The 13,935-nt window shown below is 44.6% G+C and overlaps 2 protein-coding genes across 2 annotated transcripts; one reads left to right on the top strand and one right to left on the bottom strand.

Moving 5' to 3' along the window:
- Positions 1-1,214: 1,214 nt before the first annotated feature.
- Positions 1,215-3,612, bottom strand: LOC308169683 (inhibitor of growth protein 2-like). The gene is made up of 2 exons (XM_080544403.1): positions 3,397-3,612; positions 1,215-2,629 (listed from the first exon to the last, which is right to left on the bottom strand). Exons 1-2 carry the CDS (start codon positions 3,542-3,544, stop codon positions 1,899-1,901), a joined length of 879 nt encoding a protein of 292 aa, XP_080400529.1. The 5' UTR covers positions 3,545-3,612; the 3' UTR covers positions 1,215-1,898.
- Positions 3,613-5,961: 2,349 nt separating this feature from the next.
- Positions 5,962-11,993, top strand: LOC308169682 (lysosome-associated membrane glycoprotein 2-like). The gene is made up of 6 exons (XM_080544402.1): positions 5,962-6,420; positions 7,360-7,913; positions 8,427-8,546; positions 9,290-9,359; positions 9,747-9,920; positions 10,835-11,993. Exons 1-6 carry the CDS (start codon positions 6,375-6,377, stop codon positions 10,972-10,974), a joined length of 1,104 nt encoding a protein of 367 aa, XP_080400528.1. The 5' UTR covers positions 5,962-6,374; the 3' UTR covers positions 10,975-11,993.
- The last annotated feature ends 1,942 nt before the right edge of the window (positions 11,994-13,935 follow it).

Here is a 13,935-nt window from a genome sequence, read left to right as displayed (position 1 = left end):
AATTCTGGTCTTTCAGTCTGAGTCGTCTGAAAACTACCTACAGTCATATGATAAATGCAATGTTTGGAGCAGTTCTTCTGTGTTGTGTTGTTAATTTTTAATGAATTTGCCATTTAGCAGACGCCTTTAATCCAAAGCGATTTACAATTACGAATTACAGGGACATTCCCCCTGGAGTAACTGAGGCCTAAGTGCCTTACTCAAGGGCACACTAGTAGTGGTGCGGTTTCAGGCGGGATTTGAACTCACAACCTTCCGATAACAAGTCCATCTCACTACCCACAAGACCACCACTACCCCAAAAAAGATAGTCTTGTGTTGTCTTGACCAGGCTAAAGGTGTGGGACCCCTTCAGGAGGAGTCATAAGACCATCTCTGGCTATGGAAGTCTGAGGCTAGATGTGTCAAGCCAGCTTCACATAACTAAAGGAGGAGCTAAAGCCATTCTGCTATCAGGTAGAACATAGATACATTGATGATTTGACATGATTTCAGCCATGGATCCCTTTAAGGTTGAGATGATAAAATATTTCATGAAGTATTTGATTATTCAGCTTGATTGTCTGTTTCTTCATGTGTTCACATGTGTGTTTGTGTGTTCATGTGTTCACACGAGTGTTTGTGTTCACATTCAGGTGATAGTTAGGAGTGTCACTAACAGTGTTTGTTTAATCACAAGGTGACTGAAGTGTGTTCACACATAGCTGAAAGTAGAGTGTGATAGTGTGTGTGTGTGTTCCTTCCCTACCCCCCCAACACAGGTGAGCTCAGCGTGTGGGACCTGGAGGCTTGCAGTGTCCTCTCTGTGCTGACGCCGGACGCCCCTGTCCGGTGCCTTACACTCCTGGGAGGGGACAGCAGCAGCCTACTGCTGGGCCTTAGCCACAGCCCCTCCCTCATCACCGTCAGGCTTACATCACAGGGTGACGCCACGGCAACCAAAGCCACCACAGAGGACGACCTGTTCGGAGAGTCCAGCAGCGAGGATGAAGACCCATAAGGCTTAGAGGGAGATGTTGGTTCTGTTGGACTTCTATATTTGATACTTTTATTTATGAATATTTGTAAATAGCTTCATTTACAGAGGCACGTCCTCGAACATGGTGATACAATGAGTAATATATGTCAACAAAACAAGGATTACTTCTTTAATGAATATAAAAAAAGAAAACACATTTTACACAACAGATATTTAGCTTGTTTGACAAGGTATATCTAGTGGAAAGTCTCCACAAACATGAACGCCTATTTCAGTGTTGCAGACATTCACTACATGATACTGAGGTGCTGTGCCTGAGAATGGTAAATTAAAATGACAATTGGGAGACAAAAACATAAATCTCAAATGTGACATTAATCTGTACAAAATAAATGTGTCCCTTCCTCATATAAGTGATCAGTAAATTGAGACTCATGGATTCCAAACTGATTTATTTGGAATCAAATATACTGAAAGGCAAGAAAACGGGCAAGGATAATATATTCTTTTTCACAAATGGGGAGAACAATTGAGATGCATTCTAGACTATCTAATGAGGACAAGTGAGCCAAAAGATGGTTCTTGAGATACTTTCATTCCGTTCTGTCAAGTGTATTAAGTAACAAACGTACACGTCTAACTAAAAGGTAAACAATAGAGACAGAAAATGGCAGCTTTAGGCTTCACAGCAACATCTGGCTTCTCAACCCATCTATGGGCATCTGTGGGTCACCAGCATTGTAACAGCACCAGTTCAATGTCATGTCCTTTATTTACCTCGGCAGCAAATAGTGTTCAATTGTGCGCCCACATGATGACATTTTGTCAAGACTAAGCTCGACAATCTCAACCCCTCAGTTCAAATAGTTAAAACCGACAATTTTTTGTAGAGGACAGGGGACGATGGGACCACTCGTCACTACCTCGATCTCCGGTCCTTTTTGTTCTTGTCAAGGCTTTTGTCCATAGTCTTTTCGCTGTCCCCTCTGCATTTGGGACAGAACCACTTCCCCTTGGGCTTGTAGGTGAGTCCGACACAGGAGAAGTGGAACCACTCGATGGGGCACTGGTCGTTGTCGCACCCGATCATCTCGCCGTAGGACACCTGCTCGCACAGGCAGTAGGTGGGCTCGTTGGGGTCGATGGTGAACTCCACGGGCGAGGTGTCTCGCTCCTGCTTGGCCTTGCGCTTCTTCTTCTTGGAACTTGACTTGGACCTCTTCTCCCGGGGCTGCGTGGACGACAGCTCCTCCCCGGGGTCCTCCGCCGCCGTGCCCCCGTTGGCCGAGGCGTGGCACGAGTCGCGGCTCTCGCTGTGGCGCTGGCGTCGCGGCCGGCGGGCCGAGGAGCGCTCCGGCAGCGTCGGTGCCGCCGCCGCCGCCGCCACCTCCTGGACGGCGGACCTCCTCGTCTCGGTGACGACCCGTTCCGGCTCACTGGGCTCCTGGAGGCAACGAGAGTGGGAGTCCATCTGGCGGGAGCGGTTCTCCACCAGTTCCGTCATCTGGGTGACCAAGTGGATCTTCTCGTCCCCCAGCTCCTGGCTGCAGATGAGGGCGCGCTGCAGCTGGATCTGGAGCCGCTTGCGCTGCGCGGCGTCCTGCTCGCCCTGGTACCTCTCGTAGACCTCATCCACCTCCTTCAGGACTTCTGCAAAGCCAAAGGAGCACAACACAAGACACTGACAAGACACACTGACCAATAGGGTACATCGGGGAGGTGCTCCATCTGAACACAGAAGCAACAACGCATACGGATTTGCATGACATGCACAATGCATGTCTGTATCATTGATCTGTATTACAGTGCGCCGACGACTAAAACCGTTTCCGCATTGGTGATGTAGGCTCTGTTCAGGAAGTGATCCTATTTTTCGACTGTGATCAGGAGGTTGTCCCAGTGGCAAACCTTTAGTTGCAGCACACTGACTTGGGCGTACAACTCTTGCAGACTAGACTGCTGCGTTCCACTGGACAGACAAAGCCAGTGCAGTGGGATATCCGCGCATCTTGCAAATAAAATAACTAGAAAAACAAGAATCGGATATAAACAGCTATAGCAGGCATGCCAGATCACTACATTATGACTATCTTCGAGAGTGGTCTTGCCAAAATGGCTGATCAGCTCAGTGCTTAGAGCTAACCAACTCAGACCTGACTTTGCGTAGGCAATCGCAGACAGTGCCTTGTTTTATAAACTCGGACGATTAGATTTCGACCAACTTTGAACGTTAAATCAAACTCGCCAGCATCAAACTTGTTCGTGCACAAGCTCAATTGTGCACACACGCCTGTTTTGGATTTTCATGTCAAAAGAAAAGTAAAACATGATAGGCTAAGCGATCTAGGGAAAATTACTTAAATCTACATAACGTTTACAAACACTAGATCAAACACAAAATCCAAATGCAACAATACCTTGATACTTTGTGTCGATCTCTCGCAGCAGAGAGACATGTCTTTGTATGTCCAGGGGCAGGGACTCCACACATTCTAGGTAATCCTCCACATAGCTGACCAGTTGGGACTTCTGGGGCTCCACGTTTGCATAGTGATGGCCTAACATCGTTCCGCCGATGCATCGAAATAGAGAGAAATAGCGTCCGATTCGATATTCCACTTAGGTTTCGCGGATGATTTTTCCAGGCTGATATGTCACTGTGCAGTACACTTCAAACAAAACTACACCGTTTGCGCATGCGCGCCGTGCGCTCCTTTTATGGCCATGCATACGCGTAGTGGCGTTTGACTTGGTAGGGGCAGGTTCGCTTTTCTGACATGCGGATTGGCTGACAACAATAATAAGGCCAAGCTATGTTAACGTGATTTTTTTTCCCCGGGAAAGAAAAAAAATCTTCACCTTTGAAAAATCATATTTTCGTCTTTGAACCGTTCGGACCACATACTGATATGTAAATGCATTTAAATCAACGAGAAACATTTCCATTCATAAGCCGGTGGTACAATCTAGTTGCCAGAGTGGTACTATCGCATCTTGTAAGAAATGCGCTATACAAATAAAATTTGATTTGATTTGATTTATGAGCCCCATGAGCCCCATCCTCTACAACCTCTACACCTACGACTTCACCCCCGTCCACCCCAGCAACTCCATCGTAAAGTTTGCAGACGACACCACCGTGGTGGGCTGCATCTCGGGGGGGGGGGGGACGAGGCGGCGTACAGGGATGAGGTGGAGCAGCTGGGCAAGCTGTGCAAGGTTAACAACCTGCTGCTGAACAAGTCAAAGACCCAGGAAATCATCGTGGACTTCAGGAGGAAAAAGTCTGAGGTCCAGCCCCTGCTCATCGACGGAGAGAGCGTGGAGAGAGTCTCAGCCCTCCGATTCCTGGGGGTGCACATACAGGATGACCTGTCCTGGAAGAACAACACAGCAGCCATCATCAAGAGGGCACAACAGCGGCTCTTCTTCCTGAGAGTCCTCAGGAAGGAACACATCAAGCAGGAGATAATGGTGGCCTACTACCGCGGCGCAGTGGAGAGCATCCTCACCTACGGCATCTGCAACTGGTTCTCCAGCTGCACAACCGGAGAGAAATGCGCTACAGAGAGTCGTGAGAACAGCCCAGAAGATCACCGGCGCCCCCCTCCCCTCTCTGGAAGAGCTGTACAACACACGCTGTCTCAGGAAGGCCTCCAAGATCTCCAGAGACCCAACCCACCCTGGGTACGAACACTTTGCCCGGCTGCCCTCGAATAGGCGGTACAGGACCATGGCCGCAAGGACAAACAGACTGAAGCACAGCTTCTACCCCAGGGCCATCCAGGCCCTGAACACAGCAAAGACCTAGGTTCTGGGCCCTGGACAGTCTGGACGGATTGATGGCAGCTGCTGGACTGAAAAAATCAGGTGTAGTGCTGAGGCACAAATATGTACATTTCAAGCCTGCAAACTGCGACACTTTAAATGAATGTGCAATAACACTATGTGCAATATGACAACCCTAGTCGTCTATCTGTACAGTATAGTATAGTGGATAGTGTACATAGCCTTTATTTATGTAAACCAGCTCCTTCCCTTCTTGTTTTTTTGTTTTGTTTTTTTCTTTCCTAGCACCAGGGGAGCCACCCCTCCTAAATTTCGTTGCTTGGTACCTGTACTATAGCAATGACAATAAAGACCATTCATTCATTCATTCATTCATTTAGTAGAACTTAAATGTGTGTGTGTGTGTGTGTGTGTGTGTGTGTGTGTGTGTGTGTGTGTGTGTGTGTGTGTGTGTGTGTGTGTGTGTGTGTGCGTGCGTGTGCGTGTGTGGGTGTGTGTGTGGGGGGGGCGGGTATGGGTGTGTGTGTGTGCGTGCGTGCGTGCGTGCGTGTGTGTGTGAGTAAATATGGGGGGCCGTCGAGATCATTGTTGGTACTGGCGTTTGAAGAAGTGTGAAGTTGGTATCAACAGTGACCTCTAGTGGCCGGTGTCTTGTCAGCTCGTGTTCCCTTGCCCGGAGCGTTCCCAATCTGACAGAATGTGTGTTTCTAAGAGTAATCCAATGATAATGATTATAAAATAACACTTACAGAAGCTTTTATTGTTTTATAGAAGCCTATTGCAGCAGTTTAGTGTTCTGGTTTTACTATTATTACTGTGTTCTTTACGAGAGACAAAACGATATTAAAGTTTCGAGGCAATTGTGTTATGGCTATGAATCACTGCGAATCACCTGACTTGACTCTGAGTGTGTGTGTGTGTGTGTGTGTGTGTGTGTGTGTGTGTGTGTGTGTGCGTGTGTGTGTGTGTGTGTGTGTGTGTGTGTGTGTGTGTGTGTGTGTGTGTGTGTGTGTGTGCGTGTGTGTGTGTGTGCGCGCGTGTGTGTGCGTGTGCGTGTGTCTGTGTGTGCGTGTGTGTGTGTGTGTGTGTGTGTCTGTGTGTGTGTGTGTGTGTGCGTGTGTGTGTGTGTGTTCTGAAGTGATGACTTTGACTTCCTGCTTTTTTGTCACATGAGTCAGTGTGTCTTATGTGAATTCTCATGAATACTACAAATCTTTATTTAATTAAATAGCCCTTGGAAAGTGCGTCTCCTTTTACAGCAGTGGACTTATAGATGTTTGAATCCTGTGCTAATTCGTTTCAGAACACTACCATAACGGTTATGGCATAATAACCTTCGTTTTGTTGCTTTTTTTGCTGTTATCGGTGCTTTTTTTTGCTGTTATCGGTGCATGTCCAACATTGAGCAATAGGGAGTTGATATTCAGTTCAACTTCCTTGAACGCGGTCTTTAGTTTCGTTAGTTTCGTTTCCTAGGTTGTATGAGACCTGCTGATCATTCCGTGGAGTCATTTATCTGACACTATATAAGGACTGAGTGCTGTACACAAGTATTGTAGCCTACCGTATTTATTTGTTTACTAACACTGACAAATCACCGGTAACAATGAATAAGTCACTTCTGTTGTTGGCACTCTGCGCTATCGTCTCAGGTAAGGTCTGTGATTTACTGATTTTTCTTAACCTGCGATCGATTATGTGCGTCAGACCTCTAATGTAGGCTCATGATCATCGCCATGTTATTTTTTTATGAGAATACATGTATGTGAAATATATGGCTATTAACCCAACGGCTGTTGTGACCTCAATTCCCCCTGCACATTATCTTTTGGGTTATGAATGTTTCACAAACAATTGTGACAATTTGGTGTATTTACTGTATGTCGATGTTCGGTTTCTCATCATTTAAAAAAAGGGTAATTTACTCTGGAAAAAGACTAGGCTATAGCCTACTATATTTTGCAGTGGTTCAGATATTTGGATCCAGTTCAAAATTATGTAAAAAAAAAAAAAAAATCACGTGAGCCATCACAATACCCAGTTTTGGAAATAATATTGGTGAAACGGATTGGCAGTGTTACAGTCTATAGCCTACATAATATAAATTTGCTATGGCATGATGTTTCCTTTTCACTTTTAAATTCTACAAAATATTATGTTAGTAAAGTAAATCAAGACATTTATTAACAATTTCGCATGCATGGAAATCGATTGTCCTATTTTGGTATAGCCTTAGGCCTACAGGCAGGCTACTTCATGGAAAACTAGCGCTTCCTCACTCTATTGCCAATAATGTAGCCTAACGTGTTTGATCACATGTATTAGGAAACATGTACTGCAGGTTTTGCCACAAACAGCGTTGGAAAATCTAGTTATGTCATGAAAACAAATTCTTGATTATAGGCGGTGCAATGTAGGATAAAACTGTAAAACATGGCCTATAGGGTTATCTTGATAACATTAAGAGGCTGAGTGTGTTTACAGTTGGTGCGGCATAATGTTCCGGCCTATGTCAAGTTGAGATAGATAGAATACGCCATGTAATAATTTCAATGCCATTTTAATGATTGTTCTCTCTTTCTCACTATCAGTGTTTTCCTCTCACCAAGAGGACAGCAGTAGATCTAAACCATCTGCCAGCCTTTTTCCACCCCTTGAATTTGGCTCCAGTCTTGCCCCTTCCCAATCTACCACACACCCTAAACCAACGACTACCACCACCCCACCCAAACCAACAACTACCACCACACCACCCAAACCAACAACTACCACCACCCCACCCAAACCAACGACTACCACCGCACCACCCAAACCAACGACTACCACCGCACCACCCAAACCAACGACTACCACCGCACCACCCAAGCCAAAGACTACCACCGCACCACCCAAACCAAAGACTACCACCGCACCACCCAAACCAAAGACTACCACCGCACCACCCAAACCAAAGACTACCACCGCACCACCTAAACCACCGACCACACACTCTCCCACCACAGCCCACCACACAACTGCCCCTCCTCAACCCACCCCCACCCCCAGTGCCCCCCTGACCTCAGGGAATTACACCGTGAAGTCAAAAGACGGCGTCCTTTGTCTCATGGCCCTGATGGCTCTGCAGATCAGAGTGGCAAATAACAAGGTACAGTAGTGTGATCTTGAGGAACACCAAGGAACACCTGATGATTGTTTCAAAGTCAAATTGATGCCCATAAATTTGATCTTATTTCCCTTTTTTCCACTTCTTACAAACCTTGAACTTCTCATTGTTTCTCCACAGTGAATGTAGGCTACAGTATGCATGAAGTTACTGAGAAATTCACTATTGACAGTTCTTCATTTGACATGTAATCATTCATATAGCATACAACAGCTTTAAATGACTTGATTGATTGATTGAAAACTTTATTAGAAGATTTGCAGAAGTAGGTACATGAAAGTACATATTACATACAAGTGACCTGTATAGATTTCCTCGTTGTATGTGTGTGACTGAGTGTTTGAACCCAGGTTGCCGATGCACCAAAAGAGCATAAGCCGAGTAGTGTCACAGTAGTGTCGCTCACAGAACGACCTCTGCTGCATGTGCATCAAGTGATTATACACCACTCCCTAGTGCAATTTGATCTGGTTTCATCTCTGTTTTTTTCTCTAGACAAACGGTACATTTAATGTTCAACAAAACCTGACAAAAACCGATGGGAGTTGTGAGAAAGCCACTGCCAATCTAACCATTACCTTCAAAGAGGGCTTCATCACTTTCTTGTTCAACAAGGTAAGACACATTGACATTGTACTCCCAGATAGTCTGCATGAAATGAATTAGCTACTGACATAGAATTTGACTATCCCTCCAAGGTTTACGACATGTGAAAAGATAATTGTTAACCTAATTTATGACAGTCCATAAACGTTAATAGAACACTAGAACACACGTAACAAACAAAACAAAACAGTAACAAAACGTGCAAGCGATGTGTACGAACATTATTAGATTACTTTAGGTTTGGCATTTATGACAGCACATTTATACTTTTCAAATCAATTTCATACCATTGGCAAGATCATTGTAACACATTGGACTGTCAGTTAGTAGTGTACAAATCTCCATATGTAACGAGTAACATAACGACCTAGCCAGAGTTATGATCAATGGCAAAGTATTTAGACTTTAAAAAAAAAAAAGGGAACCTTTACTGTAAAGAGGAACTTGTTTGACAATGGTCTATTTTTACTGTCTGTGTCAGGGAAACTGTAGCAACCTTGTGGGGACTGTGTGATGAATGAGTGTACTGTATTGGTTTGTAACCTTTTTACTGTCACAATGTGTGAAGCAGTACTGTGAAATTGCACTCAGCATTACAAACAAGTCTGTTTGTTAGCATTAACCTGTGAGATATTACTAATGGTGTTATAATATCTATTATGATAGAGTAGACTTTGGTCCAGCTTTACGTGACCCAATTTCAATCACTTGTGTGTGAAACTTAAGACTTGTCTGTCTCCTGTCTTTTTCAGAACACAAGCCAAAACGCTGTCTATGTCAATGCTGTTTCTTTCAAGCTGTCATACCCGTTCAAGTCCGGAGGTACAGTCATGTGCCGTTTACAAACCTAGTAGCCTAGCCAGCCGTTTTCCTGCGGTACATACGTACATCCCACTTGTGATTGAAACCTTGGACTTCCTCAATGAGGTCATGTCAGCAGTTCATTTGCCTCAATATTTGAGTCCAGGAAGACTATTTAGCAAGATGGGTAAATATTTACACTGGGCTTCAGTGACAACTAGCCACAATCACAGAAATCTCCCAGGCCTGTGTATCATAACATTTTAGTTGAGTTTCCAGTATACCATCTTTTTCATGGTTAAACGAAAGGAATGCCTTGTAGAAAGTTTGACCACATGTTCAGCCCTATCTTTTGCATTCAAGACAATGTGGAAAAAATGTGTTGGTGTTGTTTGTTTATCTCTGCAGTGATCGTCCCCTATTCGGCCAAGAACCAGTCGGTGCATCTCTTCCCTGCTGCCATTGGCCACTCCTACTCCTGCAAGAGCGATTCTGTGTACATGGGAAACGGGCTCTATCTGGATGTCACTCAAGATAGGATGCAGGCCTTCAACCTCACCAACAACAAGGACTTTGGCATGTGTAGGTCTCCCATGGCAACGTTGTACTAACTTGAGACATGAATGTTATATTGACCATTTCTGTGTGTGTTTTTATAATATAAGACATTAATAGAGGTTTCAGTTTACTGCCAAAACAAACGTGTTGTGGCTAGCCCACAGGGCCAGAGAGGAATCAAGGAGACTTAGACTCCCCGATATGCTGCTATGACTCAAGATCTTCAACTTGTTGCAGTTTTATAAAACAATATATCCTAATTAAATCTAATACTGCTGCAAAAGTTGAAAAGCTTCAGTTTTCTGGGTCGTATACAGACCACATTGAGATTGAGGGGTGGGTGTCACGTATTAGAGGCTGGACCCCAAAGCAGTCACGGGACAGGCAGGGAAGGTCTAAGCTGGTAGCTTTAATAAGAGGTACAGGCGGGGCAGGCAGGCGATTAGTCAGACGGGCAGGGTCAGTAGGCAGGCGATTAGTCAGACGGGCAGGGTCAGTAGGCAGGCAGGTCGGTAGTCAGGCAGGCTAGAGTCTGCAGGCAGGGAGTCTTCAGAGGAACAGGGAGAACGAGGGTTAAATTCCTAAATTTCGTTGTTTGGTACCTGTACTGTAGCAATGACAATAAAGTCCATTCATTCATTCAGACACAGGGTAACAGGCTAACGGGTAACAGGCTAGATAGCTAACAAGCTAGGTAACAAAGCAGGTTACAGAGCTGGACGTGGTACAAAGACGAACCAATCAATGGCATTCATTCCGGCGTTGCAGGTGCAGGGTTTTAGTAGAGCGGCGACGTTGATTGTTCAACTGTGGGCAGGTGTGCCAATCCACGCAGGTAGAGGACACGGAGGAGGGGTTGTGACAGTGGGGAATAGAAACTAGTCCCTCAGATTCCCCCCAACCGTAGATCTGACTTGAAATCCTTTCATGTGTTACAGTTGACGCGTGCCCCGCGGACAGGCCTGACTACCGCGTGGCCATCGCCGTGGGGATCGTCCTGCTGGTGCTCATCATAATTGTGGTGGTGGCCTACCTCCTGGGCAGGAGGAAGAGAGCGGACGGATACCAGTCCCTGTGAAAGAGTCACCCACTACCTGACCCTAGGGACAGAAGATAATGAAACTGATTCCAACATGTTAACAACCTACTGCTCTCCACAAACCATGCAGCTGTTCAGTCTATTCTTCTATCCTATTCCAGAGACAGGATAGAATATCTTATAACTGTATTTTCATGTAATGCCACCCTCCTGATTCTGGATGTGTTATGTGTATCCATATTGTATGACCTACAGCTACTGCACTTAGGCCTTCATACATACAGGCTTTGACTAAGGGATTTCTTGCGCAAGTTGTAGAGCAAGATATTAATACAACTCTCTGCAGTGTTACAAACTGTAGATTGGATGTTAAGAGCAGAGAGCTCGGGAAAATTGACAGACCTGAGGTGATTATTGTTTGATTAATGTCTGTTTTATGCTGTTAATGCTGTAATGCTTTTTATGCTGTAATTAATAATTCGGTTTTATAATCCAGTTTTTTTTCAATTAAAGGGATCTATTTCTGTGGGGGGTTTTGGTACATGCCACTCCAAAAAAGAATACAAAGGGAATGTTTCAGGACGGTGTTAAATGTATGTTACGTTTTTAAGTAAGGGACATTTAAGTAAGGGACTGTTTCAGGACATGTTACGTTTTTAAGTAAGGGATAATTGTGCGCATTTTGTGTTCAGGTTGTGTTTTGCACTCTCTCCTATTTGACCCAAGCCTTTTGTCAATTATTATTTCAAGGGTATTTACCCCTTAATGTACTGTCAATCCCTGGTATGAAGTGAGAAGTGCTCTTGCCTGTCTATGGTAGTTAAATAAGGGATTTCTTTTGTAACCACAAAGTACAGTATCTTGATTATATGATTACTCTTCAATATTGCTGCAGGGACAAGTTCCTCATGTTGATTATGTTATAATAGCTTTGAAATTCCTGTCATGTAATTCAGCAGGTATTTGACCTGTCTACACAGATGTTTATGTTATAAATATTGTTATCTATATATTATCATCTAAGAGAACTTGCCAAATAAAGTTGATTCATTTCTCGATTTCTGTCTATTATTTTGTCACATTTTCTAGTGTTTTTGTTTTGTTTTTATTGAGTCTTGCAACATGCATGAAGGGGGCAATCTGGGATTCAAACAACAAATCGGTTACCCCACCACTTTTTTGGGTAAACAGCTGAAGGATGGCACAGGAGAAATGTTACCACTCTCTAAACTCCTAGATGGAGTTATCGATGCAAGGAATTCATGTGATCAAAAGAATAATTTTAACCATGTTTTGAAGCTATACAATTACGTAGTTTACACAGTGGCATAAAAAAGCTTGTCCAAAATGGACATATCAATCTCAGGCCTACATACATGCTTCATGTTGTTCCTGATTGAACACACGTTGGGACCGTAGATTAATGCTTTCATTCTTTCTGATGTTAATTCAAACAGTCTTCAGCTGCCAACTTAGGTAACAGACAAACCCTAGTAGGGAATACTGTACTGGGAGGATGTATGACAGACAGGGTAACAACCCTCTGACAAAGCTGAAACTCAGAATCATAAGGTTCCATCTGCGTTTGTTGTACTTCAAAGATATTGAGCATCAATGTCTTCACATCCCAGCTGGCCAAACGGTCACATAGTAGATTCCACTTTTAAACCTCAACGCACACATGTACGCACAACAAACGCACACATGTACGCACAACAAACGCACACATGTACGCACACACACAGACACACACACACACACACACACACACACACACACACACACACACACACACACACTATTGGCTTGGTTATAACTTAAACAATGTATAGTACTCTTCAAAACATGTCTCTCTCTCTCAGCATGAGTAATTTTTCAGGAACAGTTACATTTACGCAATGTTTCAATGTTTTCATGTTTTTAGCTGGCAGTTTTACCCTCTCGATAGTCCTTTTTGTTTTATTGAGTTCCATGACGAAGGATTAGATATACTTTTTCTGCTCCTGTTCCCTTGCACTGTCTCTCCTGGACTCTGTGTCTCCATCTCGCTTGGTCTGGCTCTGTCTCTACTTCTCTCAACTCTCTGTCTGTTATATTCAGTTCTCTGTGTCTCTGCCTCTCCTGTTAGGGCTACTAAAGACCAACACGACTAAGTATCACAATATATTGCTTTGTTTATATTCTGGTATTGTGATGTTTGTGCAACTTAACAAGGTCATGGCTGGCAATATCTCCTGCTGCCTGTGTCTCTGCTGCTCTCATCCCTCTCTGCTGCTCTCATCCCCCTCTTCTGCTGTCATCCCTCTCTTCTGCTGTCATCCCTCTCTTCCGCTGTCATCCCTCTCTTCTGGTGTCATCCCTCTCTTCTGCTGTCATCCCTCTCTTCCGCTGTCATCCCTCTCTTCTGGTGTCATCCCCCTCTTCTGCTCTCATCCCTCTCTGCTGCTCTCATCCCCCTCTTCTGCTGTCATCCCTCTCTTCTGCTGTCATCACCCTCTTCTGCTGTCATCCCTCTCTCTGCTGTCATCCCTCTCTTCTGCTGTCATCCCTCTCTCTGCTGTCATCCCTCTCTTCTGCTGTCATCCCTCTCTTCTGCTGTCATCCCCCTCTTCTGCTCTCATCCCCCTCTTCTGCTGTCATCCCCCTCTTCTGCTCTCATCCCCCTCTTCTGCTGTGCTTGGTGTTTCTTCTCCTCTCATAACTCTCTCTTCTGCTGTCATCCCTCTCTTTACTGTGCTTGGTTTGGTTCGCAGTAAGAGGTGGATGTTGTGGCCACTGAGCTCACTAAAGGGGGCGGGTTTGGCTAAAAAAGTAACGGAGACCCCAATGGACTGTGGGGCGTTGGTGGAACATCTGTTGAACTGTTGGTTTGAACAACTATTGGGAAGATTTCGAATATCATCTTCTAACTTTAGAAAAGGATTCCACAGACTGAAATGGCAGGTAAATGCGAAAGTCGCCTATTGTATGGTTTTGTTTTATTGAGTTCCATGACGAAGG

Source organism: Nansenia antarctica (assembly GCF_963989245.1).
Source record: "Nansenia antarctica genome assembly, chromosome: 13".
Classification (NCBI taxonomy): Eukaryota; Metazoa; Chordata; class Actinopteri; order Argentiniformes; family Microstomatidae; genus Nansenia; species Nansenia antarctica.
This window is presented reverse-complemented; position numbering and strand designations above follow the sequence as displayed.

Coding starts and splice junctions, on each gene's coding strand:
- LOC308169683 (XM_080544403.1), bottom strand. CDS start 3,544: ATGTTAGGCCATCACTATGCAAACGTGGAGCCCCAGAAGTCCCAACTG. Junction 2,630..3,396: donor GATCGACACAAAGTATCAAG/GTATTGTTGCAT, acceptor TTGGCTTTGCAG/AAGTCCTGAAGGAGGTGGAT.
- LOC308169682 (XM_080544402.1), top strand. CDS start 6,375: ATGAATAAGTCACTTCTGTTGTTGGCACTCTGCGCTATCGTCTCAG. Junction 7,914..8,426: donor TCAGAGTGGCAAATAACAAG/GTACAGTAGTGT, acceptor TTTTTTCTCTAG/ACAAACGGTACATTTAATGT. Junction 9,360..9,746: donor ATACCCGTTCAAGTCCGGAG/GTACAGTCATGT, acceptor TTATCTCTGCAG/TGATCGTCCCCTATTCGGCC.